This window comes from Anabas testudineus, chromosome 8, assembly GCF_900324465.2.
Source record: "Anabas testudineus chromosome 8, fAnaTes1.2, whole genome shotgun sequence".
NCBI lineage: Eukaryota > Metazoa > Chordata > Actinopteri > Anabantiformes > Anabantidae > Anabas > Anabas testudineus.
In genome coordinates, this window is record NC_046617.1 from 3743153 (window position 1) to 3757249 (window position 14097).

Here is a 14097-nt window from a genome sequence, read left to right on the forward strand (position 1 = left end):
TTGTGTGGCACCTGTAAATGGACGCAGCACTGGTATAGTGAACCACATAAAGCCCTGTCTGCCTTCAGCTGAGTTACTGTGTGCCCTCAACCTGTTATGAAATGGTTGCTCACAAATGCTTAGTTCAGTTTTTCCTGGCTGTGGTGCCAAGTGCTGAATCAAGTGAATTTCTAATGTTTGAAATCGAAATAAACTAAACACAGCGAGGTTTCCAGTAAGTGTATAATTTGAATGAATTTCTTCCACTGGAACAAATGTCCATGAACTCATCTTCGATGAAGGATGATGATCTAGTTTTGGGTGCTCAGAATGAGTTCAAGGTGTTACAGCCTCCTTTCACAAAAAGAAACCAATTCAAAAAGGTTTTAGGGGTTTGGAGGTTGTAACATATAAAAAAAAAAACGACGCCAAAGACAAAATGATCAGAAAAACCCACAAGCTTTAATGTAAACCAGGAAAGAAGGCAGGAGATGAAAACAGGACACACAGGCGCACAAGTAGAGGAATATTTGAATTCTGTTCTAAGGCCTATGTGGAGCTTATTCTGTGAACTGCTTCTCTTTCATGGAACAGGTGAATGAGTCAAACTGTCACTTTTCTATTTTTGGGCCAACTCTGTTCACCCCTCTGTCTGGTTGCTTCCCCTCCCGTCCTTTTTTTGTGTGTCTCTCTTCCAACTTAATCTGAATCTCTAATAAAGCCTAAAACATTTGGCTGATGGTGCAGAATGTGTAAGCATCAAACTGGCAACTGACAACTTTGCTGAGAGTTACAGACGTGGACAAAATTGTTGGTACCCTTTCAGTAAAGAAAGAAAAAGTCACAAAGGTAATAATAAATAAAAAAATGACTAAAAATGAACTCATGAAAATCAGACATTGCTTTTGAGTTGTGGCTCAACAGAATCATTTAAAAAAACAAACTAAGGAAACTGGCCTGGACAGAAATGATGGTGCCCTTAACTTAATATTTTTTTGCACAACCTTTTGACAATGAGACGTCCGCACCTGTCCACAGGTATTTTGGCCCACTTCCCACAAGCGAGCTGCTCCAGCTGTCTCAGGTTTGAAGTGAGCCTTCTCCTCACTCCTCTCCTGGTTCAGCTCTTTCCACAGATGTTCAGTGTGATTTAGACTCGTAGACGGCCACTTCAGAATAGTCCAATGATTTGTTCTCAGCCATTCCTGGGTGTTTTTCAGCTGTGTGGTTTTTTTATGAGCTGTGACAAAGACCAAGCTTTCTGACACTGGGCAGCACGTTTTGCTCCAGAATGCCTTAAAGTTTAGAGATTTCATTGGACCCTGCACAGATTTAAGAAACACTGTGCCAGATGGAGCAAAGCAGCCCCAACTGTAGTCACAGAACATCAATCTGCATGAAGATCCTGTGGTTCATGTTGAGTGTGGTACAGACCATGAACAGCACAGTGTCCACTTTTCACCCTTTAAATAGACAGACTGAATGATTACAAGTGTGAGGAAACCTGTGAAGCTTATTACAGGACACGTTAGTTCAACACGTCCCTGTGGTCAGATTATTGTACATCTGTCTAGGGGTACTTTCGTTTTTGTCCAGGCCACTTTCATTAGTTTTTTTTTTGTTTTTGTATTTTTTTAACGGAACGGTACCAGCAATTTTGTCCACATGTGTGGATGAGAATATCCGTACCACAGTGGTTTAGCTTTATCTGCTGAGCATCTGGAGTTTTAATCAGGGCCAGAAGCTGGATGAAATTGCTCGTGTGGTTCTGTCCAAAAGTGAACAACAACAACAGATCCATCAGTCTTTGCACTTTGTTTCCTCCAGTTTCTCCTGTGTTAGTCCCGTCTCCCTCCATCTGTCACACCCTACTCTACATTTTGTCACCCCCCTTTTCCACCTGCCCTGTGGCACCCCTCCATTTGTCCACTGAGGTCATCCCTCTGTTCTCCCTAATCCTGCGAGGTGCTCATCTTTCTGCCTCCACTTAATCTGCATGTGGCCTTCAGCCCTGACCACACACTCACTCTCTCTCTCTCACACACACACACACAAATCTGCACATTTGCTCACACAGACTCACAGTTATTCTTGTATTGTATACTTGGATGCTCAGTAATGCTCGCAGCATGCATCCACACAGTCATTCAGATGACACACACACACACACACACATTACCACACACACACTGTACTCAGTATAAAACTCTCTTAGTCTCTGCACAATAGCCACTCACTGTCCTGTCTGTCCCTCTGTCTGTCTCTCGTGATAACTCATCTTCATACAGGTACGTCTGTCTGATTAGTCCTTTTCAGGTTTTGTTCTATATGAAATAAAAGCAGCACGTTTGAGATTAACGTATTGATTTTATCAGGCAGTTATTGTTTTCACCTCATTATCCTCTTCTATTAGTGGACACTTTGTTACATTGAGCTTTTTTTTTTCAATCCTTTGAAAAAGTCTGGCTTGTTGGTGTGTTCAAGGACACTCTGTTAACTTGTAACCCTTTAACTGTAAAAACGTCCTTAGTGTTGTCAAACACCAAGTACTAGTAGTGTCATTGGACACATTATGTGCATTGTATCTGCTGAATGTGATTTTGCAGTCGTATAAGTTGTTAGTTCTTCTCAGCTGTGGACTTGGGTGTCATAGCATCTGTGAATGCACCATCAAGGAAAAAACACATCGCCTCCCATTAAACATATAAAGTAATGTGCATAAGTCTCATGCCAACATTAGATTCGTTTTTTTCCAATGCTATGAAGGTCATGTCTATGTATTTGTCAGTTTTTACTTCAGAACAACTAGAATCACACAGATTGGTTTCTTGGCTGGTGTCCGTCCATAAAGTCATTCCTGATCAAGTTTCTTTGGACTGTGGTAGGATCACTCTGGCATCCAGATAAAGCTGCTAGATGCAGAGCCAGGTCCTTGCTGGATTTCTTCTGGTCCTGCAAAGAAAACATTTTGACTGAAGTTTAACTCCTTTTGTCTTTGACCTCTACGTATTGCTCTACAGAAACAATACTCTTGTGTTTTAAATACTGTGTTTAAGAAATTTTTCTATTTTATAGTTGTACTCTAATAAAGAAACTAATACACAAACACACACACACAAATATATACATATATTTGGTCACAATAGCTTTGCCATTTGGTTGTGGGCCACCAAATTCAATGGTGGTGTAATGTTGCACAGTTCAGTACAATGTGGATTAGTTGAGATAAATGAGAACTGTCACTGCCCTAACAAGACACCCTGACTTCATTAAGTGTGCCAAATTGTTTCCACATGCTTAGTTTTAAATACCCTTGTAAAAGCATTGAGGAAATAGCGGAAACTGTCTAAAAGTTATTTAGCTGTTGGCTGTTTCTGTTTGATTGAGTGCAGACATCACAACCCTGTTACCCAGCTTGCACGTCCTTCGCTATCATATGTGTCTGAAGGCTCATTAGGCTTTTGCAGCTCTAGTATGAGCTTCTGTGCATGTCTTTATTTTCTTTGTGTGGACAGGTTTTGTTGAAATACAATTGCTGTGCAGACATTTTGGTGTTGTGAGGACATCCTAACTGGTATTCACAGTATTTTGAGGGTTAGGCATTTAATTGTGACGGTTAGACTAAGGGTAAGAGGCCAGAGAATGCACTATGTCATCAAGTACCATCACTAGCATAGTGAGACATGACTGGGGGTGTGTGTGTGTGCAGGGGCATTGCTTGCTGCACCTCACTTTGTTCCTTTATGGTCAATGCTAAACACATAAACAAATGCTAAAAGCCTGAGGTCACACTACCTAACTTTAGCACTCAGAGGAAAGTAGAGCTGACAAAACAGGTGTCTGCATGCATAAATCTGCAGTTAGTAATGTGTGGAGGGCGGGGTCATTTACAGTTAGCGTCCGCCTTCATTTGTAGCCTTGTCACTGTCACAGCACCACTTTTAACAACTTGTTTCACTCCCTTGTCTCCTTTCTGTCTTATATTAATAGTCCACAGCAGCCTCTCTTTAACCCTGATGATGTATATTTGTGGAGCCCTTCTCCTTTACTCCACACACATATTGTCCTTGACTAAAATTAACCCTGCTAAGGCCTATGCCTACTGCCTACTGAAACTTGACTCTTCTTTGAAATCCCCCCTCAACCCTACACCCGCTCTACATTTAGCTCCAAATGGGCAGTTTGTCTGCTGTCCGCGCTGACAGCACCATAGCTCTTACCTTTACATACCCTAACTTCTGATGCTGATCAGATAAAGTATTCAGGTTGTTATATGTAAATGAGCTTCTTGTTAGGTTGCATACACATACAAAAATGTTATCAATCTTCTTATTTAACCTCAGAAAGAGAGTATATTCATTTCCACAAATACTGAACTGTTTGACTTCTTTGAAGAAGAAAGAAGAAATAATAATTAAGTCTTTTAAATCTGGAACTTGAACTTGATTTTGATTTACATGTTGAAACTGAAGTGGAAAATGCAGTGGCTGACTTGACCATTCCAGAGGATCAATAACACATGGGAGATTGGAAACTTATGGTGTCCGACGATGCCAAGCAGCTGGGTCTGGCGTGGGACCACACATGACAACAGACAGAGGAGAGAGAGGACACAGTTTTCAGCTTCTATAAATTCAGCCACAGTCACAGGGTTGCTATAAATTCTACCTGATGACAGAAAGAGAGACAGAGTGGAAGAAAAAATGTAAGGGCACGGTATGTTCTGACACAATAAAGGGGGGCGGGGACAATAGTTAATCATATCATTAGTAAAATAATCACATAAGTGGCATTTTATAAGCAACCTCTTTCTTCTTTGAAATTTTGAATAATCACACAGAGTAAAACTGACCTTTGGCCTTTGTAAAGGCTCAGATGACAGACTCGGATTATTGTGTCACTTGTCAGTCTCTCAGTGAACATGTCAAACTGAGAAACCAGTTGTCAAAGTGGATTTGTTAAGTGTCCTCTTACAATGTAAAACCTACAGTCACACGCCCTGTTAACGTCTAATTGTACACTCCTGGAAAGTAAATCTAGTTTGTCAGAGGCGAGATGGAGAAAGTGGAAGTGAGGACAAAGGTGAAGAGACAGGGAGAAAAGAGGGGGGGAAGCTAGAAAGCGAGAGAAACTCTATCTCTCCTGGTCTTTCTGTGTTTAACTGTCACATTGTCACCTGTTCACACTTCATCAATCTCCCTACGTCCCGTCCAGGAGGGTGTCAGCACAGCCCCTGTGCGTATCAGTCTGTATGTGGATTTATGTCAGGACAATGGCAGCTCAGAGAGACAATTTATAGCCAATACCATTTTAAAGCACACTGTCCATCCCTATTCTTGTGCATCACAGGCAGACAGCGACTGCGGCCACCTGTGCTTTGATTATGATGACCCTTCATGAGTTCCAGCTGCATTTATGTTTCAGTGTGAGTGTTGTAAAACACTGAAGATGGTCTTTTTATGACGGAAGTCTTTACATACAGTAGATTGTGTGTTTGTCATGCAATGAAACCTTTTTAGTACATGTCCAGTAATTGAAGTGAAAGATCGAGTTTTACAATCATACAGTCTACAGCTGTGCTGGCAGCAGTGTGGGGCAAAGCACAGCTGAAGAGAGGAGTCTTTGACGTCCTCTGGATATCTGTGGCTGCCTGTCTAGTTAGCCACTCTGCTATTGCAATTTCATTACATGGAATAAAGTTTCACAGGGTTGTTTTATCAGGGACTATGCAGATAAACACATTCACATTCAAATAAGCAGGGCATCAAATGAAATGACGGATTTAGCCACTGAAGTCATTAAACATTAGGAATTTTCCTCTAAGGACCATGAATGTCCGGAGAAAGTGAAAGTCACGAAATGTTCAGCTATTATTTTCAAGCATACTACACCTTGTCATGAACCGGTGTGTTTGCCGAGGGAATTGCAACTCTCTGGCTGACAATACGAACACTTAAAAGTTTAACTGCTGAGACTAAACTGACTGACAAACATCGACATCCTTAGGATAAAATAATCAAAGCATCTGTCCCATATGTGTTAAAGGAGCATTTCTGTCCTCAATAATTGACACTGAAGTAATCATTAAAAGTCACAAAAATAATCAAAGCCAAATCCAACAGCTCTTAATCACTTGTGCGTCTCACAAATTCCCATCTGTTTCTCTTTACTGCAGCCATGTCAGATGTAGAAGAGGAATACGAGTAAGTGCAGTGTCCGTCAATGTTACGTCTTGACCTCTGCTCATTCTGGTGTCAGTGACGCATTTTGATTTTAATGGATTTTCTTTCCCGTGTGTCTCCAGAGAGCAGACAGAGGGTAAGTTCATTTCATATTTGTCACACATTTTGTCTCTCGCACACACAAAATGATCAACATCAATGAAGCGTTACAGTATAGGAGACAAGAAATTGTACTGATTCTCCTGAGTCTCCTTTCTTCCAGAGGTTGAGGAAGAGGAGGAGGCGGAGCAGGAGGAGGTCGATGGAGGAGGTAAGGTTCAGGTAGACTCCCACAGTGGACAGCACATGTAGCTAAATGACAGGACCACTGCCAGTCGTCACACCTCCTGCTGTTCATTCGTACTGTATGTATTGAACAAACAGAAAGACGGATTAAAGGTGTTATATGTCTTCCTTGTTGTCTGAAGAAGCTCCCTGATAACGCAGCTGTCGTTCCCCCTCTCATTGGTCATTACTGTTACATGTGACATTGTACTAACTGTGACCTATCAACTTTCCTGCTATCCCGCTTTCCCTTCGGCTGATGATGCCGGACCGGGCTATCAGAGCATCAAGGGTACCAAGGTAAAGTCCACCATAATGGGTCACACACCAATTACAGCAAGACATAAAAGCCAGGGCGGGAAAGAGTTATACCTAGATATAAGAGGAGAAGGATTCAATTAGATATTTCTTTTACTTGTATTTTTGCCATCATTACTTGTACAATAGGCTTTTGCTTTCAATATGTAAGAATAAACTCAAGCGTCATATGTGAACATATCAACACGCCATTTTAATCATGCTTTTGTCAGTATTGTGAACGTTTTACTGCATTGCTCATTACGTGTTATTGCAACCAGTGATGTAAAGGTATAAACAGCCAAAATAGAAATCTAATGTGATATTTCCATGACCTGCTGAATTTAGCTGCAGTAATCCATATTATCACATAGCAATTATACTGTCGTAATTCAACAGCGAGCTGCTTATTTTAGTGGTTCTTGGTTTGCTTTTCTAGCTCTGTAATGAACTTAATACACAACTTTAAAGTAACACCAACTTCCCCCCGTGTCTGCTGGATGGGAAACAGGAAACGATTTGTTAACATAGCCATAACCACTTAAAAAGATAATGCTAGGGTTGATTCTCCAAGTGCGCAATGTGTAAATTCAGTTCTAAAGGCACATTTCTAATACTCAGCCTTGATCTTCTTCCAGTGTTTAGCTGATTCAGAAGGAGAAGCTTAGTGACTGACTAAAACATGTCAGAAAGTCATATCTGTCTACATTTACTTTTGGTATTTAGGCAGATGCTTTTATCCAAAGCAACTCAATAGTGAGGTACAAAATTCAAAGCATATTCAGGGAGAAGATGATGATGATGATGACTGCAATAGTCAAGACAAGATGTGAATAGTGCCTGCACAAGAAGCTGGGTTGATGTTGTAGAGGGCGAATCTGTCTGTCCTGGAGATAGAGGAGATTCATTAGATCTGGAGTCGTACTGCAGCTGTCGCTCATTTTGAGAAATTCACCCAGTGCAGACTGGTCCACAGGGAGAGAAATATTATACATATGACACACCGTTTCTATTTTGGTGTGTGTTTTACCTTTAAAGCTGTGCAAATGCAATGTTATGTTCATTTCTACAGCTACATCATTATTACAGTAGAGGTGCACATATTGTACACAATGAAAGATTTTGTTTTACACGAAATCCTGAGGATTGAGCAGGGCTGAAGCTCCACAGACTTTGGGAGCATCTGACGGGCAAAATAATTCTAGAAATAGTTTTTGATTCAGTTGAAGTATGAAATGTACATGCACAAAATTACCTATATGTGCAATATGTAATAATGAATGTCAACAAAGGATTCAAAGCTTTACTTCCCAGCAGCCACAGTTGATGGCAGACATGTGAGTCAGTGAATAGTGTGGCTCGCAATGCATGATGGGAAATAAAGCAATAATGTCACTTTTTTTTTTAAACAAACACTTTTTTCTTTTCCGAAAAGAATAAAAAAAAGAAAAATGATAAATGTTAAAGTAAAGACGCCAGTTAGCTTAGCTTAGCACAAATACTGGAAATAGGGAATCAGCTCACTAGGTACTAGTCCCTCTAAAGCAGTTTGTTCCTGATTCCCTTCTATGTGCTAAGCTTAGTTAACCAGCTGCTGGGTTCAGATTCATATTTGCCATAAATGCATGACAGTGATATGTCATTGCAAATAAGAAAATAAGAAAATAAGGGTGTTTTCAAAAATGTCAGACTATTTGTTTTAGCTTGCTGCAGATGCAGAATCAGATATTAACTTGGTGCTTCTGTCGATCATTCCACTCCTCTTTTCTTTTTCTATTCTGTATCTCATTCTTCCCCTTTTTACTTCTATATCTCCTCTTTTATCTCCCTCCATTTCTTCTGACTGTTTGTATTCCCCTCTCCCTTCCTTCTTTCCTTTCTCACCGTGTTTCTTACATATTATTTGGGTTTAATGGGGTCTCATGGGTTTCCTTCCCTCCTTACTCCTATACTTAATGACATCATTTCTTCCTCACACGCTCTCCTCCACTCTACCTATTCTTTTTGCTTTCTTACTTTTCTCCCACCATTAACACCTCCTTGTTTGCTCCATTCATTATTTTGTTACCCTTCCTTCACCATTCATTCTCTCATTATGTGGCTGGTCCATCAGATCAAGATGCCCAAGAGGAAGGTGAGAAACTGTAGAAGTGTGGTTTCCTGAAGGAGTAAAACTCCTCCAACCCAGCACTATGTTGGCTAAGTAGGACATCCTGTCCCTAAATTAATAACCTGACTTATAAAAATCTGATCCACAAAATCTGTTTCTTTATTAAAATATTTTTGGGATTGGCCTAATACATTTGGTACAATTGTAACAGTAAATAAGTTGGAAAGTGTTCATAATGCCATAAACAACATCCTTGCACTGTTTTCATAACTAATAAAATTGTTGTTTTCTTGCTTGCTGTGCTTTCACTTACACAAATGGCTTAATTACTGTAACTACTTCAAAATGCCCTTTCTTGTTTATTCAGTCATGTGATCTTTTATTTTGTTCTTACTTTTCCTTTATATCATCAACAGAGGAGGAGCGCCCCAAACCCAAGTACGTTCAGTCATGCTATTTAATGTTAAATGGTTGCATCAATTTGTGTTTGCTCAGTCAAACATGTCATCCTGTCATTAAAGTTGTATGATTTTCTACTTTTCTCAAGACCTATGGTGCCTCAACTCGCTCCTCCAAAAATTCCTGAGGGAGAGAGAGTCGATTTCGATGTGAGTAATGGAAAGAGAAATTAATCTGTAAATCATCAGGGGCCCACAGCTGTCAGATATCCGAAGAAAGTAGAGTTGTCAAGCTTTCAAAAGGCAAATTCACTGAGAAGTGTAGGAGGTGAGGGAAAGGTTCTGGCTTGTTAAAATACATGAGCACATTGAAAAAGAAGGCGTAATGGGGACAAATGTGTGAACCAGTTTACACATGATTTTTAAATGCTGGCAGAAGTGGACAGTGGTAAATTTAAGTGTAAATGACCACCAAGACAGACTGGAATACGATTACACAAACCACCTGCTGAGGTGGTCTGGGATGGGTTTTTTTTTATTATTTAAATGTTTATTCATTCTGATGTGTCCTCAATAAGGATATTAAAGAAAAATATATATTCAAAGTGAGAGATGATGATTTTGGAGAGTGCATGCTTGACTGTGCAGCCAACCCTGTTGGCCCACATGATATCCCCAAACACAGTTGTTATGTTATGTTTTATGTGGTAATGACACGCATGCATTTGAACCGTGATGATTTTGGCTTTCCACTTGTGATCCAGTTGCACAAGATGCATCTTAATATAAGGTGTAAACAGGGAGTCATGTGCCACAGAGGGAGGGGGTGGTTAGTGCAGGAGAACTGTATGTGTGAGAGGGCAGTGACCAGAGGAAGAAACAGCTGGTGGAAACACAGCCAAATTAAAAAAATCTAATTAGAGGAAGCCGAGCGCTCTGACATAAGCTGACATTTCTGTTATTGACTTTAAGCAGAGGGAAACTGTTAGGTGTCTATCCAGCAGCAGTGTTCTCAGTTTCAGTCTGTGTTCAGGTGCCAACATTTTACCCAAAGTAACTTACACAAAGGTCACGCAGTCTATGGTGCAGCACATGGAGCTATACTTGTACCACTTATGTTCTGCGTATATACAGAATTCAAACACCTCTAAGTTGGGCCTGAACTGAAAAGAATGTCTGGATCTGGATAAATTATGGGTACAAACACAGAATAAAACAGATTTATGTGTCATTTAACCTTTTTTTCTGTGATGTACACAGAAATAAACACTCTTCTGTTCCCCCAGGATATCCACAGAAAGCGTATGGAGAAGGACTTGGTGGAGCTGCACACTCTGATCGATGTCCACTTTGAGCAGAGGAAGAAGGATGAAGAAGAACTCATCGCCCTCAAAGACCGAATTGTAAACTCAGTTTGATACTTACACTGCTGAATAAAACCTGTGTAGAAACATGAACAGGACACCTGACCCACACTGCCCATTATGTTTGTCGAATTAACTTCAGGGAGCTGCTTCAGTGCTTTCTTTAAAAGATTAGACTCCTTCAACCTGAGGAATTTTGTTTCTGCTTTTTTGTTTCTCTTCCTATCAGGAGCATCGCCGCTCAGAGAGAGCTGAGATCCAGAGGGTTCGAGCGGAGAAGGAAAAGGACAGACAGAACAGAATTGCTGTAAAAAACACACACATACACACAAACTATCATATCATTGAATATTCTTATTTGATGACTAAAACACTGTAATTGTCTTTCCGTGTCCTCTCAAACTATGTAAAGCCATTCTGTCTAGTCATTTATATATGGTATGGTATGGTACAGTGTACATGTAGCATAAAATTCCCCCACATGTCAGGAGGAGCGTCACAGAAAAGAGGAAGAAGAAGCCAAGAGGAAGGCTGATGATGAAGCCAAGAAGAAGAAAGTGCTTTCAGGCATGGGAGCGAACTTTGGAGGCTTCTTGGCCAAGGTCAGACAGCTATTATTCTTACCAGTGGGATTGATTAGGTGGAGGAGACAAGGATACAGAGGATGACTGGGGGCTGTGTTTGTTCTTTCACAGGCTGAGACGAGGAAGGGCAAGCGTCTAACAGGCAGAGAGATTAAAAAGAAGACTCTGGCTGACAGACGGCAGCCACTAGGAATCGACAGTATGAGGGAGGATGCACTCAAGTGAGTCTCCACCAATTATATTTCAGTATAGTAGTTAAAGCAAGCTATAAACTAAAATTACTTTGCAGTAACTGCGAGCTAATTTGACGTAGAGAAATCCAAAGCCAGCCTTTGTCGTCCTGTGTGTCAAATCACTTTTCGTTTCAAAACAACATGGCACATCTTTCACTATAACAGTTGCATTGAAACCTGAAGAGGTTCCCAGCATTAACATAAAGCTATGCTTTTGTTGAGCTGTCCAAAACGGCTTGTCGGCCAATCTGATTTCTTTCAATGTGATCCAAACAGGCTGAGTAATGTCTCAGTGTTGCGTTGTTTTTTGCTTTTTCAAGGCAAAGGGCTCAGGACATGTGGAACCGGATCTACCAGCTGGAGTCTGAGAAGTTTGACTACATGGAGCACATGAAACACCAGAAATATGAGGTACTTCTGTGATGCTCTTATAAACTCCAGGTTGAGACATCAGCTGGTACAAACACTGCACTTGCTGATCTGTTTTGTTTCTTTTTGCTTGCCTCCCACAGATCATTGTGCTTCTGAACAGAATCCAACATGCTCAGAAATTGTGAGTATTAGTTTTAATACAGCACATGACAAACTGATGTTAATGTCTTTCTCCTCTTGCACCATTCTTAACCCCCCTCTCCCTTCCTTTCCTCCTCTCTTCCTCTTACAGTAAAAAGGGCCATGGCAAAGGGAAAGTGGGTGGTCGCTGGAAATAAAGCGGCATGAAAAGACACCAAGAATAGATTGATAGGAAAAGAGGAAAGCAGGATAGGAAATAGACATTTCATCTCCTTGTTCTAGTACCAGAGCCACTTGTTGGCCTTTTCTGTGTGTGTGAAACATATTGAATGTTCTTTGATGAGATGTATTGATAATAAAACTATGTGCACTCTACTTTGACTAGAATCTGTCTCGTTTTTTTTATTTATTTTTTTTCGGTTCTGCCTCTGCATAGAAGAGTCTGAGTGGTTTGATCCAGATGTAATGAGATAACATCATTTAGAGATAAGGAGTTGCATACCCCATAAAAAAACATTTAAGGGCACAGTGGCCTTTGACCTTTAAACAAGTTCTTTCATGGCGTTCCTCTGATATCGCTTTCACTAGAATAGGAGGATTGGGCATGAGTTGAGAAGTTATCATGACCGTGTATTGTCTCTATTCGTCTTTGGGTCGAAGTGTGGAGAAATTCCCTCCAGGTCTTCAAAAGAATGGGATGGACAGACAGACGTACATACATGATTACATTTCTATTTAATTAACTAGAATTGCATTACGACAATTTTAGTTGGTTCTGTCATGTTGGTCCAGGATATGTTCCAGGCTATCCAAGTGCAAGTAACACAATTCATGAGCAAAAGGTTTGAGCAGGACAGGAAAAGAAAAGCTATTTATAGCTGCACAGAATCTTATCTATATGTCGCATAAGACCCGCAGCACAGACAGTGAATGCAAAATGAGGCCTGTTAGTGAGGTTGAGGACCAAGATGCAGACAGATGAGTAGATGCAAATCAACATGTTTATTTTTTATAACAAACCGACTAGTCTTACTCGAAGATCAGGTGACGTGTTCAAGCAGTGCTGCTGTGAAGCAGGTCCGGAAGCACAGAGAGAAATGAGAATCTAGACACATCAACGCAACCATAAAATCAAACCAGAGGGGAAAATTGACTCACAGCCAGCAGTAAGAAATCACAGATATATAATAGATAGTAGTTACATAAATGTTTTTTTTTTTACTGTGTGAACTGATTTGTTCCTGCTCTGGAATTCATTAAAATATCTTTAAATCCCTGCTGCAACTGCAGCTGTTTGCTTTCCGTTCCTTCAATCTTAAGTACCGCCTCTGTTTATTCCTGCCCTTTGCTGTCTGTCTGTCTATCGTCTCTCTGTCCAGTCTTCCGTATTGTCTTCGATATTTTGGGCTTTTATGTCTAAAATATTCACATTTGAACAGATGCTACTTATCTCCAGGTGCTGTCTCTTCCCACTGGCCTTTTGCCTGTTACATGAGTAAATAAAGTTTGTATTGTTGTTACAGTGCCGGCGATATGATGTGAAAGATTGAAGAAAGGTGAAGAAGAGAAGAGAACACAAATGTGCAGAGATGGAAATGTGATTCAAGTCTTGTACTTTTGATGAGGATGTCGTGCAGAAATTAATATACTATTAATATATATAATAACAACATACTTAATATAATTCTCCTTGTTACACAACTCAGCTTCTTTATCTGTTTAAAGTATGCTGACGGGAACTGACATAAAGAAAGAAACTGGCACCTCTTCTGAGCCTCATTGCACAAACATTACTACCATCTAGGCAGACATGACATCACGTTGTTAAAAGCAAGGAGGAGGTTGGCCTATGTGGCTCCAGAACATCCTGTTTGTATTTTGCCTCTTTCACGCAGCAGTTCAGAATCATCTAGTGTTTAGTAGTAGTCAGGAACAGCCTAGAAGTGCAGTGAAGAGCTCCCTCATGTGGATAAATGCTGTCATTCCATCCTGCTGAAACTAGAACTCTGTTAATCTAGTTTTTCACCAAGATTGTCCAGACTGAAATCGTATGCATCCGTTAGAGCACTTTGTTTGTTCAATGAAAGCCTCCACATTCATAATTACTGGAGTA

The 14097-nt window shown here is 40.4% G+C and overlaps 1 protein-coding gene across 2 annotated transcripts; it reads left to right on the forward strand.

Moving 5' to 3' along the window:
• Positions 1-1709: 1709 nt before the first annotated feature.
• On the forward strand, positions 1710-12359 carry tnnt1 (troponin T type 1 (skeletal, slow)). 2 transcript variants are annotated; one of them, XM_026347426.1, is made up of 15 exons: positions 1710-2267; positions 6155-6182; positions 6284-6297; positions 6424-6471; positions 6768-6785; positions 8896-8916; positions 9309-9330; positions 9440-9500; positions 10577-10693; positions 10884-10961; positions 11143-11256; positions 11350-11459; positions 11792-11882; positions 11984-12024; positions 12136-12359. In XM_026347426.1, exons 2-15 carry the CDS (start codon positions 6157-6159, stop codon positions 12179-12181), a joined length of 807 nt encoding a protein of 268 aa, XP_026203211.1. In that variant the 5' UTR covers positions 1710-2267; positions 6155-6156; the 3' UTR covers positions 12182-12359. The 2 variants fall into 2 exon arrangements, with proteins under 2 accessions (XP_026203211.1, XP_033181976.1); XM_033326085.1 differs by lacking the exons at positions 1710-2267; positions 6155-6182; positions 6284-6297; positions 8896-8916 and having other exon boundaries at positions 6445-6471.
• Positions 12360-14097: the final 1738 nt, after the last annotated feature.

Bases quoted from the DNA above. Each gene is read 5' to 3' on its own strand.
- tnnt1 (XM_026347426.1), top strand. From the start codon at position 6,157: ATGTCAGATGTAGAAGAGGAATACGA. The intron at 10,694-10,883 runs GTAAACTCAGTT...TCTTCCTATCAG, and splicing joins TCGCCCTCAAAGACCGAATT to GAGCATCGCCGCTCAGAGAG. The intron at 11,460-11,791 runs GTGAGTCTCCAC...TGCTTTTTCAAG, and splicing joins ATGAGGGAGGATGCACTCAA to GCAAAGGGCTCAGGACATGT.